This window comes from Myotis daubentonii, chromosome 17, assembly GCF_963259705.1.
Source record: "Myotis daubentonii chromosome 17, mMyoDau2.1, whole genome shotgun sequence".
In the NCBI taxonomy this organism is placed as follows: Eukaryota; Metazoa; Chordata; class Mammalia; order Chiroptera; family Vespertilionidae; genus Myotis; species Myotis daubentonii.
The window spans coordinates 45,066,272-45,087,714 of record NC_081856.1 but is presented as its reverse complement, the minus strand read 5'-3'; the positions used below and the strand labels follow the sequence as shown (position 1 = coordinate 45,087,714).

Sequence of the window (21,443 nt, the reverse complement as noted above, 5' to 3'; positions counted from 1 at the left end):
CCCAAAGGACTGTTCCTTCTTTTGGCTCACCCATCTGTGCTGTAAGTATCTGAGTAAGGTACAGACACAAGGCACTCTCTCTAACCCCAGAGACAAGGTCCAGCCAATGGTTAGCATGTGCTTTGGTTTCTCAATCAATTTCCAGTAGGAAGCTCTTCCCACACCCAAGAAAAGGCATGTGAGTGTGTTGCTTTTCTACCAAGTTTAGCTCATGAAGTTATGTAACTTAGTCTTGCAGTTTTCTAGTTTAAGGGCTTTAAGATTTGACCCTTGCTCTGGAGGGCAATTTAGGACTTATTCCTTCTGCAGTGGACAAACTGCTCCCAGAATTCCAAGAAGGGGCCATGAAAGCAACTTTTTGATAGTTGGGTACTTAATGTTATGCAAATGGCGGGAAAGCAGCAATGGCTGCTACCCAGGAGTGCTCTGCCAGCAAGTTCAATCCAAAATACTTTATAGATGACAACAATGACACAACACATATTAACGAGTGAGGGATTTCCAAAATACACTTCAGAGAGAATAGCGCTTTCTGGTAACATGCATGCTATTAAAAAGTAAAAGAAGGTGAAAAAAAATGAAGAGAACTGAAGGCACATTAAATATCTTACTTCATGAAGAAATGAAGAGAGATAAGGCACTGGCACTGAGAAAGGTTTGGAGTTTGCTTTTTTTTTTATGTTAGGGGAATAAATACTGTATCAGTGATCCTTAAACTAGATGATTCTGATTATATATATATTTGCATACTGAGTTAGAACCTCTGGGTATATGTACTGCAGAAAAAGCATCCAGATGGTTCTCATGTATACATACCCCTGGTTAAGAAGATTTGTACTGTATATTTATTTTTTATCCTTTACTTTTTCCTAATACCATAATTTTTTCCAACGCCTTTAATTTTTAAATGTTCTGACTATAAAAACAATTCTTTGAAAATATGGAAAAGCACACATTAAAGTATTAAAATCACCTCTAATCTCATTAGTGTTTTTATTATTTTAGTGTTTATATGTCTATCCATACTTTTAAAATTGAATTAATTGGGGTTATATTGGTTAAGAAAACCATACAGGTTTCAAGTGTACGTTTCTATAACACATCATCTGCATACTGCAGCATGCCCTCACCACCCAAAGTCAAGTCTCTTTCTGTTGGCAGTGAAAATGTCACCAGTTGTTGCTGGCATTGGAGCTGGGTTCATCAACCTCAGTACTTGAGTTCTGACTAAGGAAGAATTCAAAGTCAAGAGGAGGGTCTCTTGTAGAGAGCATATATATGGTCATGTTTTTGTATCCATTCAGCTACCCTCTGTCTTTATATTGGAGCATTTAAGCCATTTACATTTAAAGTTATTATTGATGGGTACTTATTTGTTGCCAGTTCACTTTTTATACCTATGTTCCTTTCTTTTTCTACTTTTTTTCTTTCTTCTTCTTAAAGGAGACTCTTTAACATTTTTTGCAATACTGGTTTAGTGGTAATTAACTCCTTTAGCATTTTGTTTATTTTTTTCTGGGAAGCTCTTTATTTCTCCTTTAATTTTAAATACTAGCCTTGCTGGGTAGTCTTGATTGTAGGTCTTTACTTTTCATCACTTTAAATATTTCATGGCAATCCCTTCTGGTTTAAAGTGTTTCTGTTGAGAAATCAGCTTACAGCCTAATGTGAGCTCCCTGGTAGGTAACCATTTTAATTTTGATGTGTCTTGGTTTGTGCAAAACGGTAGAAATGCCTTAAGAAATAAAAAACTTTTGAATAGATAGAGAAACATATTAGGCTCCTTGCCTTTAGACAATGGACATTTTAAATAGTATCTAAAAGAGAAATTCAGGTCTATGACAGATTTGAACAAGCTGACTTTTATGTGAACATAAAATACAAAACATACAATATGTTAGCTAAATCTCTCGAACAGAACTGAAAGTGGAGCAAATGTAATCCATTTGTGATATTATTAAAACCTAAGGGGAAATGAAATGTCCGTTTTGGTACCGCTGGGTGTGTCTGTGTTTCTCACACCTCAAGTGTTATTGTGGACATTCCAGTGGCTGATTGCAAGATCCTGATGGTCTGCTAAACCTGGCTTTGTCCAGGCTTGTGTGGAACACACATTGGAGACACTTGGGTTTAAGAGATCTCCCTCCCTTGCATGACAGAGAGTTTTAAAGGATTTTCTCCCCTCCTCACCAACCATGTTCCCTGTCTAAATTCTTTAAGCCTTTGGACTCTGTCCTATAAAAATGCAAACACACAAGTGCACAAGGAGTCCCACTGCAGCTCCATTTGTTATAGCATTCCATTGGAAGCAAACCAAGTGTCAATCAGCAGGAAAGTGGTTGAATAAATTATGGGACATCCATAACCTGGAAGGTTACGCTTTCCTTAAAAAGAATGAGTTTTACACATTCCACTCACTGCTCTGCTTAAAACCCTACAGGGTTTCCCGTTGTATTCATGTAAAATTCAAACCCCTTCCCCTGGTCTAAAATGCCCTCCGCCAGCTGGCTACGCCTGCTGTCCTGACCCCAGGGATTGTACTCACCCCTCCTCTGTTCAGATTCAACACGATGGCTTTCTCCATCAGCTTCTCCTTGGCTGCTACCAGCTTGTTGCCACCACACGTCCTTTGCACTTGCTGTTCTCTTTGCCATGAATAATCTTTCCTGGACCAGTCTTTTTCAGCCTTAGTTATACATTAAATCCATCTGCATCCCAGGCTGCATCCCAAATCAATCAATTCCAAGTCTCCAGCAGTTCCTAAGCATCAGGCTGTTTTGGTTTGCCTGCTTGTTTTTAAGCTTCTCAGGTGATTTTCTGTGCAGGCCAGCTTGAGAATCAGGATGGTTTCCTATGGTGGCTCCTCTCGAACATTTAGGGAATAATTAAATGTCACCTCCTCAGAAAAAAGTACGATTACATGATTTTAAAACTAAATATTTTGTTTAGTTGAACAAGTTAAAAAAGAAAAGTATCTATATATATAAAAGCCTAATATGCAAAGTGTCCCCTCGGAAGTTCGACCGACCTGGCGTTCGATTGCTCCCTATGACGTGTGCTGACCACCAGGGGGCAGCGTGGAATGAAGGAAGGCCCTGGCCAGCAGCCAGCAGCCGGGGAAGGGAGGCCCCAGCTGGCAGCCGGCAGCTGCTAGGGACCCTACCTGTGCACAAATTTCATGCACGGGGCCTCCAGTAAGTAAAGATGAGCACAGAATGAAATTGTACATGTAAATATGGTTTGTATGTGACAGCATACATTGAAAAGACAGCATAGCAATTTCAAGGGGGACAAAATTTAAATTTCAGTTTGCTCACCTGCTGTGATGTTGTACCAGTTACCTAACATCTCTGAGCCTCTATGAAAAGTGGATAGTCATACCTGCCTTAGAGAGATTTTTAAGGAATAATGAGACCACCGATGGCACGAAATGAACACTAGGTAAATAGTATTCGTGATTGTTAATTAACAAATGGCTGGTTAAAGCAGTAAATGCTGCGTAAATTCAAAGAAAATAGAAATGTCAAGGGTCTGGGGATCAGAGAGAGTTTCTCTGAGTAGCTAGAACTTGGGCCAGTAGAGAGAATAATGAGGGCTGTGAGCGGCATCCCAGGATACAGGAACAGGAAGGACAGGCGTTAGAGTGTGTTTGGGGAAGAGGGAGTTAAACAGGAAAAAAGAGCTTGCCCAGTCAGACAGTACAGCAGCGGTATGTCAGGATGGGCGAGCCTTCTGTTTTCTGTCATGCAGCATCTTTTTGGCACTGGCATTTCCCTGAATTAAATTGTGTAGAAGAGTAAGTCTCTGATTGGAAGCAGATTCATCAGGCAAAGAGGTTGGGGGGTGAGGGGTCAGGGGGAGGGGGCTAGGAGATGGGCTTTTGGAAAGCCATTCTCTTCAACAGGAGCGTGTGTGGTCTCTTGGAGGCTGACTCTGAGCCGTGAGTTGGCCAACCTCAAAGAAGAAAGCTTGTAAGGTTTCCTGGGGACAGACCACAAACCAGCTCCTGGTGGCAGTACTCGGGGCTCCCGCTGGGAGAACCTTGTGGTGAGCCCAGCTCTGTGTGACTCAGGGTCCTGGGAGGACCCAATTCATCAACTGAGAAACTTCCAATGAAGGGACTACTGATAAAGGACTGGCTGTGCAACCAACAGGGATGAGGGTGGGGAGGGAGAGAGCTGTAGGAATCCTGAGAGGGGCTGATTGACAGAGAGTGGCCTTCTCCAGAGGAACACAGCCAACGGCCAACCTTTGATCCAGTAGGGGGTGGGCTGGGGAATAAATTCCACCATTTTTCTCTTTGTGTCTGCCGTCTCCTGCAGGTGACTTCCCATTGCCAAGTCCAAGCCAGAAGCCGGATGGCAAGGGTGTTATTTATATGCAATTCATACAGGTCAGCATCTGGGGGTGCAGAGCAGAGTGAAGAAGTGTAGCGTGCATCTGGAATATGCAGCACAGCAAACCATCTTACACAGAAGGGGCTGGTTACCAGCCTGCATCCCCCTTAGGAGGTCTCCCTTAGTGGGTTCCTCCATGCCTCCTTCTCTACCCCCCAACCCCACCCTTGCACATGTTGTTGGACCCTTCTAATATCTCTAAAGAAATTGACAACTGGACCTTCTAGTATCTCTAAAAAAATATAGCCCAGCCCTAGGAGGGTGGCTCAGTTGATTGGAGTGTTGTCCAGTACACCAAAAGGTTGCAGATTCGATTTCCAGTCAGGGCACATACCTACGTGGGGGGATTCGATCCCTGGTTGGGGCATATAGGAAGGCAACCAATTGGTGTTTCTCTCTCTCATTTATGTTTCTCTCCCTCTCCCTCTCTCTCAAATCAATAAAAACATATCCTCGGCAAGGATTAAAATTATATATATACACATACGACACACACTCTGCTCACACCATATACCTAAATTCCATTGGGATTAAGATTATGATTTTATTTCTTATAACTAAAAGTACTAAATGAAAACCTCACTGGATATTATATAACCTTGGAGTAAAGGGAGGACTTCTCAAAGTGTGACCTCAAATGCAAAACCACAGGAAAGAGGACTGATTGGCACTACATAAAAAATGGAAACTTCCATTTGACAAGAACCACCATGAATAAATTTGAAAAGTTGCCAAAAAATAATCAAAACAAATTTAAAACAATAAAATAAGAAAATATATTGTTAGCATATTTAAGTAAAAAAAGTACTGTCTAAATATATAAAGTTCTCATACAAATAGATAAGAATTGGCCCAAATATTGGGGGTAGGGGGTATTAGAAGAAAACTAAACAAATAAGGAAAAAGCTATGAAAGTAAAAATGCATAGGCAAAGGACATGAATAGGATTGATTAATGAGGAAAAACAACTTGATAACAGCATATGGAAAAATGTTTACTCAATCTAAGAAATGCAAATTTAAACAAAAAACTCTCCAACTAAACTCACAAAGATTATCCTTTAAAAAAATAGTTTACCGATTTTTAGAGATTGAGGGAAAAGAGAGAGGAAATATTGATGTGAGAGGGCAACATCATAGGCTACCTTTTCCACACCTGACTGGGGTCGGAGATCCAGCCCGCAACCTAGCATGTGCCCTTGACCAGAATCAAACTAGCAATCTCCTCCTCATGCATAGGAGGACGCCCAATTGAGTTACACTGGCCAGGGCCCACAGAGATTAATTTTAACTGGAGGAGGCCGGCCCTTGGCGCTCATGGAAAGGGGCCGCATCCGTTGCGTGCCCCACCCCCCTCCAATTCCCTGTCCCTCTGGGGCACGAAGGCCCTGGTGGGGTTGGGAGAGGAGGGAAAGGGGCTGAGTCCACCACCACCCACTCCTAGTTCCCCATCCCAGCCTGAGGCCCGAAGGTTCTGGTGGGGTCAGGAGAGGAGGCAACAGTAGCCAGGCTGGGCGCAAAAGGAACGAACACTGGACGCCGATGGACACTGGACACCAACGCAGCGCGGTTCCCCGCCCCCTGCCACCTCCTTCCCTCTCATAGTGACTGGTCGACTGGCTGCTCCGGTCATTGGGTCATAATGGTTGCTTAGGTTTTTATATATAGAGAGTAGAGGCCCAGTGCATAACATTTGTGCACTGGATGGGGGTCCCCTCAGCCCGGCCTGCACCCCCTCACAGTCCAGGACCCCAAGGGGTCCTTAGCGCTGCCGCGGAGGCAGAAGAGGCTCCCGCCACCGCCGTTGCGCTCACCAGCCATGAGCCTGCTGGCGAGCCCAGCTTCTGGCTAAGCGGTGCTCCCCCTGTGGGCGCACACTGACCACCAGGGGGCAGCTCCTGCATTGAGCAGCTGCCCCTGGTGATCAATGTGCGTCATAGCGACCAGTCGTTTTGCTGTTCGGTCGATTTGCATATTAGCTTTTTATTATATAGGATGAGAGCATTCAATGTAGGCAGGGGTGTAGAGAAAAAGGCCCTCAGGAATTCTTTAGAAAAGCATAAATTATTACAAAACTTTGAAAAGCAAATTGGCAGTTCAGTAATGAGAAACTAAAATTCACCCCCTTTAACCCCTTTATGAAAATTCTGGGAACTTTCACTTCCTAGAATCTATCCAAACACTTTGGATGCTGCTCACAGCATCCAAACATCTCAATATGGCATATACTTTTCCAAGTTTAATCTCCCAGATATTTGCCACTCGATCAATGCAATGCCTGTTCTTCCATATGCCTGTACTTCCATGCTTCTGAGCATGTCCTGTTTATTTTCTTCTTGTAAAGCACTTCACCACCTTCTTGGTTTGACTGGCTTTGCTTACTCTATAGACTCATCCAGGTTGTGAAAAGGTCTTCTCTGATCACCCTCCAGGCTGAGGGCTGAGTTAGTTTCCTGTCTCCATGTTTCTATAACACCTGGTGCATATTTTTTACAGTTAATTTACATATTTATTTACATATCTATTTACATACAGATGTGTCCACCATCTTGAATTCTCTCTCTTAGTGGTTTTCAACTGGTGGCAATTCTGTCCCCAAGGGACGTTTGGCAATGTGTGGAGACATTTTTGGTTGCCACAACATGGGGGAAACTAGAGATGCTGCTAAGCATCCTATAATGTACAGGTAAGCCCCCCCAATAAAGAATTATCCAGCCCCAAATGTCAATAGTGCCAATGTTGAGAAACGTTGTCCCACACCTAACTTCTGCCTAGCTTGGCACATAAAAAGCATGCCCCCCCAAACCAAAACCATGAATAAGGGTAAAATGGTATTTTTAAGCCCAATTTCTACTTCTATAGAATAGGTGTAAAAGCTATGCCAGAAGTTTGCAGGGAAGATATGAACAGAACCTGATACTCCCATCAATATTAGTTCATATTAACAATAAAGTACATAAATAAAATTACAGACACAGAATCTTTTGGCATTGAAATGAATCTTAAAGATTTTGTAGTCAAAACCTTTCTTTTTATAGCTGAGGAGCACCAAACTATAAAGGCTAATGATTTGCCTAGATCATTGGTATCACATTTTAGTTTCCAGTTTAGTGGCAAACCACATTTTAAGTGCATGCATAAGAAAGGAATTAGAAACTGACTCTTTTGTAACAGAAATAATTATTTTGGAGGGTTTGGCTAGTAAATACAATTTTCATGTATATTTATAAAATGTTCTTTAAAATAGAATACTAACAGAGCGATGATTCAGTTGAATAATGTTACCAGAAGTTTCATAGGGATTTATTTTTAAATTACTTTTTGGCATTTTTGCAGAAATGGGCAAATGTATTAAAATACAAAGTTAAACAAATACATTTTTCAATTGTATGAGAGATATAGTCAGAATCCAGAATAACTTAAATAGTTTGTCTTAATACAAAATGCCTAAGTCCCTCAAATACTAACAGGCTTTCTGAAATCTATGCTGAAAATTATCTTGTAATGAATGATTAAGTTCGTCTTCTCTGCTCAATTGCTAATACATACAATAAAATTTCTTAACAAAATATAATTCAGAGGCACCATCCGACCTGACATCTCAAATTCTAATATGTTATGGCCTTTAATATGAACACCGGTATAACCAGAATTTAAACAAATTATGGCAAATAAATTAAAACATTTAGATTTTAACATCTATAGACTTTATTAGGTGTTCCTTATACAGTCATCTGGTATGTTTAAAGAGTGAGCAATCATATAAGAGGAAATATGGTCATAACTGATTGAAGTAATAAAATCCTGAAACTAAATAACATCTCATAATTCATTGCACAGCATATATTAGATTTCATTACATCAGTATATAGCTTAGTAGTAAATTCTCCTGATGGCCATAAACCTCTAAGGTGTTGTCATCCTGAAAAATGAAGGGGAGGGAGTTGGTGAGGGTACAGAATGGTAAATCTTCAACAGTGTGGTGTGGTGTACTTTTAAGTTGTAAAGTTGTAGTGCATCGCCACCTAGTGGCAGAATTTAGTACATTATTCTAATAAAGAGACCTTTCCCCTATATTTTCCAGTTATGTCTCTCATTCACCCTTTAAGTATATTCATACCTGATACTTTAGTTCCTAAAACTTATGTCACCCAAAAGGGTAAACCCATTTGCACTTCACCCACCAGACTTTCAAGTACTTAGTGTAGTTTTTATGTTCACCTAGCTTTTATTTTATTTTATTTTATTTTAAATTAAATCTTTATTGTTCAGATTATTACATTTGTTCCTCTTTTTTTCCCCCCCATAACTCCCCTCCTCCCAGTTCCCGCCCCACCCTCCGCCCTCACTCCCCACCCACTGTCCTCATCCATAGGTGCACGATTTTTGTCCAGTCTCTTCCCACATCTCCCACACCCCTTCCCCCCCAAGAATAGTCAGTCCATTCCCTTTCTATGTCCCTGATTCTATTATAATCAACAGTTCATTCTGTTCATCAGATTATTTATTCACTTGATTCTTAGATTCACTTGTTGATAGATGCATATTTGTTGTTCATAATTTGTATCTTTACCTTTTTCTTCCTCTTCCTCTTCTTAAAGGATACCTTTCAGCATTTCATATAATCCTGGTTTGGTGGTGATGAACTCCTTTAGCTTTTCCTTATCTGTGAAGCTCTTTATCTGACCTTCAATTCTGAATGATAGCTTTGCTGGATAAAGTAATCTTGGTTGTAGGTTCTTGGTATTCATCACTTTGAATATTTCTTGCCACTCCCTTCTGGCCTGCAAAGTTTCTGTTGAGAAATCAGCTGACAGTCGTATGGGTATTCCCTTGTAGGTAACTGAGTTTCTTTCTCTTGCTGTTTTTAAGATTCTCTCTTTATCTTTTGCTCTTGGCATTTTAATTATGATGTGTCTTGGTGTGGTCCTCTTTGGATTCCTTTTGTTTGGGGTTCTCCGCGCTTCTTGGACCTGTAAGTCCATTTCTTTCACCAGGTGGGGGAAGTTTTCTGTCATTATTTCTTCAAATAGGTTTTCAATATCTTGCTCTTTCTCATCTTCTGGCACCCCTATAATTCTGATGTTGGTACGCTTGAAGCTGTCCCAGAGGCTCCTTACACTATCCTCGCAATTTTGGATTCTTTTTTCATTTTGCTTTTCCGGTTGGATGTTTTTTGCTTCCTCGCATTTCAAATCATTGACTTGATTCTTGTGCTCCTCTGGTCTGCTGTTGGGAGTCTGTATAATATTCGTTATTTCAGTCCGTGTATGCTTAATTTCTAGTTGGTTCCCCAATATAAGATCGAGGGTCTTATTAGTTTTCGTGTAGATCTCATTAAGTTTATTGGCAGCTTCTAAACAGTTCTTGAGAGACCTTAAAAGTGTGGTTCTGAACTCTATATCTTCCATTGACAATTTTGTCCTGTTTCTTTGTCTCCGCATTTTGTTATGCTTCCTTGGTGCACCCCCTAGTGGTCTTTGTTCGCAGTCTTATAGTTAAATCTTGATTGTTGTAGCTAATTCCAGGGAGGGTTTGACCTCCAGGCCAAGTGGCTATGAGAATCAGCTGTGTCAGCAGTGAGAGAACTTCTGTCCTCTAGGGAGGTGCTAATCTAGCCTTTGCCTGAGGCTATCCGGCAAATGCCTCTGTGCAGGGCTTGGGCGGGGCGGGTCCCACAGGATTAACAGGGTGGGCCGGAGAGAGCAGTTATGGCGGCTCTCAGTCCTGTCCCCAGGGGCTCTGCCTCTCTGAGTCCCAGCACCCGCTGCAAAGCTGGGAGAGAAAGCTGCACTCGCTCTGACCGAAGCCAGACAGTCCCGCTTCTCCTGTTTGAGTCTGGGTCCCTAAAGACTCACCCGGATCTGGTGCTCAGAGTCTGCGACTCCCTCCCGATTGAAAACAACAACCGCGCCCACCGCCACCAGCCCGTCGCGCACTCCGCACCTCAGAATTTGACTTCACCACTGCGCCTCCTCTGAGTGTCCGTGTGCGTTTCTCTTTCCTCCTAGTTGTAGGACTTCCACTCAGCCAGCGTTCCTGTGGTTCTGGGTGATGTCCCTTTCGTTTTTTGGTTTCACTTTTGAAGTAGTTGTTCAAAGCAGCAAACTCCGGCGTTAACCTATGCCGCCATCTTGGTTCTCCCACCTAGCTTTTATTATTTCTTCAAAAATGTTTTTATTTTAAAGAAGGGAGAGGGAGAAACATCGATTGGCTGCTTCCTGCACCACCTCCCACCCCAAGGGGAATCAAGCCCGAAACCCAGGCATGTGCCCTGACCAGGAATCAAACTGGTAACCCTTGGGTTCATGGGACGATGCTCAACCAACTGAGCCACTCTAGCTGAGCTTCACCTGGCTTTTAAATTCTAAATTCTTTGGTTAATTTCAAAGCCATACACAGGTCTATGTGAGCATCATCCTGTCTGTGAACACAGGATTATTATGACTATAGTAACTTTAAGCTTTGGCCCTGTTTTCATTCTTACTACTGAATCCTGTAGCAGTCAGAACAGTGCTTACCGTGTGCCAGGAACTGTTCTGAGTACCTGATATATAATGAAATGGGTTAATTTCAAAACAGCCCTCTGAAGCAGGTTCTATCATTAGCCCCGTTTTAGACCTGAGGAAACTGAGGCACAGAAGTCAAACCATACTAATAAGTTACCCAGTAAGTGAATGGATTCAGATCTGGGTAGTCGTACCTAGAATTGGCTATGAATCACTCAATTATTCTATCTACAGGGTGATGAGCCAAATAGGTTATATGAATATAATACTAATCAACCATGTAGGAGATTCAGGTTTACTTGAAAAGGTCTGAAGGAAGAAACTGGAGCACTGAAATACTGGGCGGTGCTTGGTTGTCTGAGAACTTATTTCAGTTACCTACTTAGGTCTAACAGGAAAGCATCCTGACTCAAAAATATTTATTCTTCAACTGACCCTTATGCAAATAGCCCCTCACTAAGATGTCCCTTAACATTGTCATCGACTACTATCTTTATCAGTTTCTATGTGGTTTATAATACTGTTCCAAACATGAAATTCAAATGTACTGCAGTCAAATCACAAATCATACAAAATATTGAGCATATTAAAGAGCTAATGCCCCAAGCCAATTGCTCAGTGGTTAGAGCATTGGCCGCAGACTAGAATCTCAGATTCAATTCCAGTCAAGGGCACATACCTCAGTTGCAGGCTTGATCCCTGACTCGATCGATCGGGGTGCGTGTGGCAATCGATGTGTCTGTCTCCCTCCCTTCTACTTTCTAAAAATCAATGGAAAAAATATCCTCAGGTGAGGATTAACAAAACAAACAAAAAAACCTGTGTTTACCATAACCAAAACCTGTACATCAAAGGAAAATTTAGGCAACTCAGACCTAATGAAAAAAATTGACATGATTCAGAATAGGTGTTTCAGAAAATAATCTGAATATCAAAGAGAAGGGAGGCTCTTAGGAAATTTGATCTAATATTTTAGCAAATTTTTAAGACAATTATGTTCATGTTGCAGAAGTCAAACATACAATAAATGTGTCAACATACCTAATTCTCGTGGAAAACAAACATAAAATATGTACACACATGCTTTTGTTTTAGGAAGTTTGCCTGACACAAAACTTTGCGGTTTTGTTCTTCGAGGGAAGATCCTACCATCCACGCAGGGGCTTGTAGAGCCCTGTGCAGCCTGCAGGTTCCAGAGTTCCTTTCCTACTTGCTGGGCTTCTAGGCATGCTTCCATCACAGAAACCATTTTACAGTTTAGGGGTGGCAATGACATCACTGAATGGTTTTATTATATGTATTTCTTAAAATTACCATAACCTTAAAATTTCAAACTATTATTAGTACCTAACCCTTACAGTATACTTTCTAACAATCATTTCGAAAGTAGAAAGTTTCTGGGATATGGGGAGAAAATACAATGTCTTTATATTTTTGTCTGATTTTTGTTTTCTAATACACAGGAACACAGATACCTTATACAGACCCATCCTGGGGCTGTATGCACAATTTTAAAAGATAGGATGAGAACGCAATTATATTTTGAGAGCAGTGGCTGCAGAGGGCACACCAGGGGGTGGATCCTCTCTCCTGCATTCAGTAACTTTTGAAGTCTGAGAGCCAGTCTGCTCCAGTGCAGTTTGCTTCAGACAAAATGAAGTGATGGCACTTGTTTCTCGCTCCACTCCATTCCTGCAAGTTAGGCCCCAAGGCTATTAGGTATCTTGCTAATCTGCAAATGCAATATCAAGGTGACTATTCTATTTGGAAGAATATTCTCTCTCTCAGTAAATCAAGAAGTTATCCAACCAGTGAAGGAAACTGATTAAAATGGCTTAGCAGCCCTGGCCACATGGCTCAGTTGGTTGGAGTGTTGTCCCATGCACCAAATAGGCTGCGGGTTCGATTCCTGGTCAGGGCATGTACATAGGTTGCAGGTTCAATCCCGTCAGGGTGCATGTGGAGGGCAACCGATTGATGTTTCTCACATCGATTTTTTTCCCCCCTCTCTCTCATATCAATAAACATACCCTCAGTTGAGGAATAAAAATGAAATTTTTAAAAAATGGCTTCTCTTAGCTTCAGGAGGCCATTAAACACTAATTGAAGAATACCTTGTAAGTTTAAAAAGAATTTAACAGATAAGTAAATTCAGTAGTTATTAAGAATACAGTTTAGAATTCAAAAACTCCAACAAAAGTTATAATAGATATTTATTTATATATTTGAAACCAAGATGGTTTCAAATTGTGCATTTCAAGTTTAACCAACATAATTAAAATACTGAGGACAGATGCATCCACAGATAGATTCCATGATTATTTCTTTGCCCATTCTTCTCTTTCTTTTCTTTCCCGAATAACCTCTTTCAGATACGGCTCAAGGTAGAATTTATCCTAAAGAACAAATAAAAGAAAAATATCATATGCTACTATCACCATCGCATACTGGTATACTTCAAACACTCAACAGGTCTTAAACAACAAAAGAAAGTCATTGAAAATTTTATTTCCAACTTAAAAAAGTATTTTCTAGCAAACTAAGAACTGTCTGCTTTTCTAAAATGTAAAACCCATGAAGATATTGTAATCAATTGCTTTGATAGGTTATGAGAGGAAAGTCTGACAGAAAAGCAAAGGAAATGAGAGTCTGTAAGCTTTTGCCTAGTTTCAATGCCCTTAGGGGCAAGGGTTGGCTTCCCAGAGTCCTTCCTGGGAGCTAGAGCGCCACTCAAGGGGCTGATCACATGAACAGCATTTTTTCATCTGAGCAGGAAGCAGAGTGTAGAGGGAGAACACAGCCTGGGAAAGAAAAAACCTGGATATTATATATTAGAAACTTGCTTAGTGACTTTGGAACAGTCACTTCACCTTCACGTCTCAATGTCTGTCTCTAAAATGAAGTTAACATTTGCTCTATAACCTCACTGTACTGTCTTAAGGACATTTATTTGTGACAACATGAAGAACCCTAAACATGCAAATGAATGTTTCTCTGTCTGTAATACTCAAACCTTAGTGGCCAATATGGTCAGATACACAGAAGCTGCTCTACCTCCTCGTATTTTGTCCACTGCTCTTTAGGCAAGATCTGCTGCCTCATGGACAGGTCCAGGGCTCTCTTAATGCGGAACACCCTGTCGTTGTACACGTTCTCAGGAAGCCTTCTGATGGCTTCTTCTACGTCTTCATTCACATGTATTGTATCGTCTCGCATTAACCCTATGATAGGAAACAAGAGAGATTGAACATGTCTCAAAAATCAGGAATTTTTAAAAAACGAGTAAAATATCTTTATGACTTATAAACTTAAGACTTAGGTGAAATATCAAGAGTTACGTATGATCAAGCTCAATGTATTTCATACATAATCATGGGTTATTTAGTGGATTATTTCTAAAATGGTACTTTGGAAACAATATACAAGCCTTTTAAAATCTATTGCCACAGAATTCACATTTTATCTAAAACGAATTTTAAAATGTCTACCTTGTTTTTAAACACATATCAAATTGGAAAAATCTCTACTTTCAAAGTTCATAGAACTTAAAATTTAAATGCTAAGTGAAGGAGCTGGGAGAGGGAGCGCATACGAAGGAAAATGTCCAGCTACTATATTTCAAGAACATAAATTATTTCCACCTTAAACATTTAAGACAATTCCATCCCTCACTTCTCAAAATAATTGGTGTGATTTAACATAACAATAAAATGTGACCTAACTTTAACATCTTCTAATGTACACAAGCATAATTAGCTACTTTTTTGGACCCATAATGACTCTTGCAAAAATACTACTCTCAGAAAAAATAAAGAAAAAACAGAAGAAGGAAGTGCAGACACTCACCCAGTTTATTGAATCCTGCAGCATTGTAATACCATTTTCGAATGCCCTCCAGCCACCGGCTTGATGCTGCAACTGATATTGTCACACTGTTAGCTGCTGCAATTCACTTACTGTACTATATGAAAATGCTGATAGGTAAGCAACTGCTTTCTGATCGTTAACCTGTTAGAGCGTGCAAGCATAGGAAGGTATTTCCTTTCAACAGTGTATACTCTATATACTGTAGATAAATTCCTTATTTTATCTATGAGCAAAAGAAGCTGTGGGTAAAAACAAGTTGGGCAAATCATGGGAAAAAAGGTAAACTCGAACACCTAATGTACAAGATTTACGAGTACAATTACTGCCACTCAAAGGCAAGCGTGCCATTCCTGTATGTCCCCCTGCAACTATCGGAATTAAAGGGGTGGGGGATGGGAAAGAAACTCAGAACTCAATTATCTGTAGTTTCAGAAATAGATGACAGGTAACAAATTTAAACTTCCCTTTTAAAAGGAGTTGGTGTTGTAAGAAAAGAAGGCGACATTTCAGGATAGGGTGGCGGTCTAAATGACCCTCATCCTCCAAAATTTGTATTCTACATTACCTTTTTATTACTTGGCTACCCTCTTTAGAACCACATGTATTTCTGGGAGGGTTTTGATACCATTACTTAGTCCAGTGATGGTGAACCTTTTGAGCTCGGCGTGCCAGCATTTTGAAAAACCCTAACTTAACTCTGGTGCCGTATCACATATAGAAATTTTTTGATATTTGCAACCATAGTAAAACAAAGACTTCTATTTTTGATATTTATTTTATATATTTAAATGCCATTTAGCAAAGAAAAATCAACCAAAAAAATGAGTTCGGTGTCACCTCTGACACGCGTGTCATAGGTTCGCCATCACTGACTTAGTCCCTTAATATTAAAAAGTATCAGCAAAAGAAGCCCATTTTCCACTCCCCAAGCTTTCCACCAAGGGAATGGATATTTGAAAACGGATGAGAACAGGTCATGCTAAAACTCCTTGAGGAATAACATGATAGTGCCTGAGGTTTACAGGAGACATGTGGTCCAGAAGGGGAGGTAGAGAAAGCTTACGATCGCCTTGAAAATCTTGTCTAGGGTTAGCCCCTTGCCAAGCAAACTCCTCTTCCTCCAACCCCGCCTTGCCCCTACTCCTCAGGACATCAGAGCACAAGGCTTTGGTAACTCTCCGTGGAAACTAAGCACCAGGGATAACGTGGCTTCTAGCAAAACAAGTACCAGAGCCGACAATCTACAAGCATACCTACTTGTAGAAAATCACTGACTTGTGAGCGTACTAACCGGTGACGGTGAGAATGATCACCATGCATCCAACACTTATTGTGTGCCCAGCACCGTCCCATCTGCTTGACCCAGATTTGCACGCCTGTCCCTGAAAAGGGGGAACAGGTCTCACAGACGTCACCCCGCCCTAGATGGAAGCCAGCCAGGTCGACTGAGCTCCAAACACAGCGCCGGGGCAGAGCGCCTTCAACATTCGCAAAGTTCAGTTAAATAGTGAATTCTCAAGGGTCTCCCCCAAACCCCCCCCAAAAAGCTCCATGTCGCTTAGGTTGATGAACAGCTTCACGATGACTGAGGGCCAGGAGGAGGGACCAATATTTTTTTCAACAGCGACCTCAATTTCCAGCGGTTCTCAACCTGTGGGTCGCGGCCCCCTTTGCGGGCCTAACGACCCTTTCACAGGGGTCGCCTAAGACCATCGGAAAACACATATATAATTACATATTGTTTTTGTGATTAATCACGATGCTTTAATGATGTCCAATTTGTAACCATGAAAAGACATCCTGCATATCAGATATTTACATGACGATTCATAACAGCAGCAACATTACAGTGATGAAGTAGCAACGACAATAACTTTATGGTTGGGGGTCGCCACAACATGAGGAACTGTATTCAAGGGTCGCGGCGTTAGGAAGGCTGAGAACCACTGAAACCGTCAGAGGGCAGAGATGAGCAACAAGAACAACAACAAAAAAGCAAATAAAATTCTATTTGGCGTTCACGTTCTGTTTTAAATATTCCGGCAACTTCGGTTTCCTATTCAATAACAGATATGTCTGCCTCGGTACCTACCACGCATCCAGATGTCTTCGAACCCACAGACCACGCCGACGTTGCCGACCAGGTGGACTCGAAGCTTCCCGTCCCCTCGGCTGCCCTCCCTCCTCCAACTCCCGGTTCGGGAAGCGCGAGGGGTGCAATGCCGCTTCCAGCCCCCTCTCCTCCGGCCACTCTGCCTCGGTTACCCGGGTCAAGGGCAAACCAACACCCTCCTCGGGACCAACAGATCTGTTATTGGATAGAAAGCTGAAATGACCGGAATATGTAAAACAGAGCGTGAACACCAAATAGAACTCTGCCTTTCAGTTGCCGTTCTTGTCGCGCATCCCCGGCGGGAGCGTGCCCCGCGCTCAGGCACCTGCGGGCACCTGGCTCACAGACAGCGCTCGGGTCCTGTCGGCTGAAAGTCACCCAGTGACGTCCTTGTGCCCTTGAACTCTAGTTCTAAGGCCAAGCGGAGGGAATGCCCAGCGCAGGCAGATGGGACCCAGGGGTGCCCGAGCCGCCGCGGGCACCTTCACCAACAGCCGGTCCGCACCCCAAGCCCCTCGGCAAGCCTGGCTGGGGTCGCCGGGGGACAGACGGAAGGCGGCCTTCGCGCTGGACCGGAGCCGCCCCTTCCCTTCTGCCGCGGAACCGGCCACGGAGAGAGAGCAGAGGAAGAGACGCAAGCTGCTACGAGAATGAAAGGCTGGGCGCAGCGATGCCCAGCAGTTAGGACACCAATTACCTACCGGCAGGCCGGCTCGCCATTTTGACCCGAGACTGAAGCGTTGCCTACTGGGTAAGTCCAAGAGGGCGCGCGGGGTCCAGTGCGCAGGCGCCTCAGCTCTGGGCGCGAGGGTCGCGAGGACGCCCGCGCAGGCGCAGTTCCTGCGGCGACGTATGGTAGCTGTCATGCGGGCCATTTTGTCGGCGTCCTTAGCAACGGAGTAAGCCGGGTGTATGACGCGCCCGGTTCCCGGAAGCATTCCGCGTGACGTGATGGGAAAACCCCAGGGAAGGAATGAGGGCACCGGGGCTGTATCCTGGGTCCTGTTAGTGACGAGCTGTGAGACTTTGGGCGATATTAATCGCGCCCTTGGGCCAAGCAACGCGCTAAGCATGGTCTGGGCATATTCTCGTTCGATTCTCTCATTTAATTCTAATTCTTAAGTACTATGATTATCCCTATTGGAGAGAGGAAAAAGCAGGCTCAGAAGAGTTGGATAAATTGTCCAAGGACACACAGCTAGGAAGAATCCAGATACAACTTAGGGACGCCTTCATTCCAGGGCCATATGCCACACTTCTAATCCAGAAGACACTAACCCTCTCTGGCCTTCAGCTTCTCCAGCTGAAGATCTGTATCAAACCATTTTAGTACAAGGTTAAAGGTTGGTTCAGGGGATGGGGGGGGGGGGGCGGGGGCGGATTTAATGTCAAATCTAAGCTGTATCGCAGAATTTGCATGCAACTAAGGTAAAAGCAAGTATACTTTTAAGGCTCAGCTCCAACATATTCAGTTTAGGGCATAAAAATCTAGGGACAGAAAAAAATCAAGGGAGTTAGTATGACTGGTGCTTATTCAGTTATGGTGAACTACCATTACTACTTTTTTTTTCTTTTTGACCAAGCTCTGGCCAGTTTTATTAAAGAAAAATTTCCCATGATTTACTTTTCACCAGTCTGTTCTGGCATGAGTCTAATGATATCAGAACCACCTGGGTCAATGATAGCCAGTGTGCATACCATAGCATTTTCCACATGCTGCGCCCGATTCAATATTATTGCCACTGTGGTGATGGACACCAGTCTTGGCCATCGTGGCTTAGTACTCTATTTCAGATTTCCTTAAGGGCCCAGCTGTTGTTGGCGAGGATGACCAGCTTCGCTTTGCCTTGTCGGATTATCTTCAGTGTCTGTTTGTACCCCAGTCAGTACTTTCAACTTTTCATAACGAGTTGTGGAGCCTAGAGTTGATCGACTCCAACGATTTTTTCGTCTTCTTTGCAACCACCATCTTCTTGCCTCAAGTGTGGGACGTCCCTCAACCAAATGCAGCTGCCAAGATGGCTGGGGAGTGAGAAAGCTTTTTTTCTTTTTTTAAACATATATTTTTATTGATTTCAGAGAGGAAGGGAGAGGGAGAGAGATAAACATCAATGATGGGAATTATCGATAGGCTGTCTCCTGCACGCCCCCCACTAGGGATCAAGCCCACAACCCGGGCATGTGCCCCTGACTGGAATTGAACCCAGGACCCTTCAGTCCACGGGCCCATGCTCTATCCACTAAGCTAAACAGGCCAGGGCCATTACTACTTCTCAGTCAGCTAAGGCTGCCATAAAATATTGTAGACTGGGTAATTTAAAAAGCATTTTTCTCACAGTTCTGGAAGATGGAGACCCATCAAGGTGTCCGCATGTCAGTTTCAGGTGAGAGCTCTTTCTGTGGCTTGTAGTGGGCTGTCTTCTCACTGAGTCCTTACGTGGCAGGGAGAGAGCCACCTCTGGTGTTTCTTCTCTGTAAGGGCACTAATGCCCTCATGACCTCATCTAAACCTAATTTCTTCCAAGAGGTCCCATCTCCAAATGCCATCACATTGGGGGTTAGAGTCTCAACATGTGAATTGTGAGGGGGACACAATTCAGTCCACAGCAACTACCCAAGAACACCTACTCTTGTTTTCTTTGGTCTTGAGACCCAGGACAGTAGAATCCATCTCGTAAGTTCAAAAGGTTAGACCTAATCGTCTTAGTCCATTCCAGTTCTAAAATTCTGTTGCCTTCTCTCTTTTTCCTTGTGCCACTGCAGTTTCTCACGTCACCTTCTACGCATAACTAAACAAACACATACCTAAATGGTCAGAGAGATGTGAAGACATGCAGTACATGTGTACATTGGCACATTGCCTTACAAGTACTCAGCAACTCCTGTCCCTTCCTCCTTACCTCGTAAGCTTCAGTGGCAAGAGAAGGAAGATCTTGTGAGGGGATCTGATACCCAGGACTGTCACAGAATCCAGCTCCTGCAGGCATGCAATCTCCAGTGCCTGGATGTTTGCTGGGATTCATTAGGGTTTTTTGTTGTTGTTGTTAATCCTCACCAGAGGACATCGTTCCATTGATTTTTAGAGAATGGAAGGGAGGGGGTAGAGATAGAGTAACATCAATGTGAGAGAGTCACAGCAATTGGTTGCCAGGGCCAGAGATTGAGCCTGCAACCAAGGTATGTGCCCTTGACCAGAATCGAACCCAGGACTCTGTAGTCCAAGGGCAGAAGCTGGTGGTTTTAAATCACTTGAAGTTTTGGGACTATTCAGTACATCACCAGTAACAGGAAGGCCGCTAAACTTGGCCCTGACCAATTACAAATTTAATTTCTCCGGCGGTCTCAGGACATCTAACACGCCGCAAAATACTGGTGCCCAACAGACACTGGTGTAAAACACTATTGTTTCTCCCAGTTCTGAACTGAGCCAGTAGTTTTGCTCCATGTATCAGCTGAGGCTGGAATATTCAGATAGCTTCTGCACTCACATGTCTGGCACGCAGGTGGCATGGCTGGAACAGCTGAGAGTTGGCCAGGAATCACTGTACACCAAGAGGATAAGACCCAATCTGCAAGGGCTTATCAATCTTCCACTTCAGAAACTTCATGATGCCCCATGGACCAAATCGCACTGGCTCAGTTCCATCCTGGAGGAAACCACGTGAGTGCAAACACCAGGTGTGATTCCCTCGGAGTCCCCAGTGTTAACATTCTGTTCAGTCTTGAGAGCGTAAGGCGGATAACTGAAGTCATGGTGCCTCATTTTCCAAAGACTCACACTCACAGGTTAAATCATTTGCCCAGGATTACACATCTCAATGATAAATGTAAAAAAAAGTCTCAATTTGTTATAAATCTTTGTATACAGACAATAACTCAAAAGTCTGTTCTGACCTTTTACTGTCTCATTGACATCTACTTTCCTTCAAACTGCTTTCCTCCCTATGCTTTTTCCTTTTCCTGATTATCAGTAGCCACCTGTGGGCAACTCTGAGTATGTGTGTTTGGGAAGACAACACTGTCAATAGTCCAAAATTGCATGTTTTGTAGCATTAGGTGAGTAGTAGATATTAGATAGGTAATATAGTATGCTCCAGAAATTCATTTAACATTTCAAAGAAAATACAGATGTTTTGTGATAAAGCCACTTTAAAATCTCTATGACTGCCCAGCTGGCGTGGCTCAGTGGCTGAGCTTCGACCTATGAACCAGGAGGTCACCGTTTGATTCCAGGTCAGGGCACATGCCTGAGTTGGGGGCTCATTCCCCAGTAGGGAGTGTGCAGGAGGCAGGTGATCAATGATTCTCTCTCATCTTTGATGTTTCTCTCGCTCCCTCTCCTCTCTGAAAAAAAAAAAAAAAAAATTAAAAAAATAAAATGAAAGCCCTGTGACTTTAAGAGGAAAATCCTCTACTTCTCATCTTCAACCAACGCCAGCCTATATATAGCAAAACCGGCTGTTTCTCTAAGCTCGCTATATTGTGAGTTTCCTCCTTCCCCAGAAGGAAGGAAATGGTTGAGTCAAAGAATTAAGTCACTAGGAACTTTTAAGATCTA

The 21,443-nt window shown here is 42.7% G+C and overlaps 1 protein-coding gene and 1 pseudogene across 1 annotated transcript; both read right to left on the bottom strand.

Annotated features, from left to right (window-relative positions):
* Positions 1–13,101: 13,101 nt before the first annotated feature.
* On the bottom strand, positions 13,102–17,708 carry LOC132219702 (cytochrome b-c1 complex subunit 7). Its single transcript, XM_059672180.1, has 4 exons — positions 17,587–17,708; positions 14,752–14,823; positions 13,960–14,126; positions 13,102–13,301 (listed from the first exon to the last, which is right to left on the bottom strand). Exons 1-4 carry the CDS (start codon positions 17,603–17,605, stop codon positions 13,224–13,226), a joined length of 336 nt encoding a protein of 111 aa, XP_059528163.1. The 5' UTR covers positions 17,606–17,708; the 3' UTR covers positions 13,102–13,223.
* A 703-nt stretch (positions 17,709–18,411) lies between these two features.
* LOC132219701 (large ribosomal subunit protein eL30-like) lies at positions 18,412–21,292 on the bottom strand (annotated as a pseudogene).
* Positions 21,293–21,443: the final 151 nt, after the last annotated feature.

What these genes read in the sequence shown, in the direction of transcription:
- LOC132219702 (XM_059672180.1), bottom strand. An exon ending in TGCAGGATTCAATAAACTGG is followed by an intron (nt 14,127 to 14,751) that starts GTGAGTGTCTGC and finishes TTCCTATCATAG; the next exon opens with GGTTAATGCGAGACGATACA. An exon ending in AGTGGACAAAATACGAGGAG is followed by an intron (nt 13,302 to 13,959) that starts GTAGAGCAGCTT and finishes TTTGTTCTTTAG; the next exon opens with GATAAATTCTACCTTGAGCC.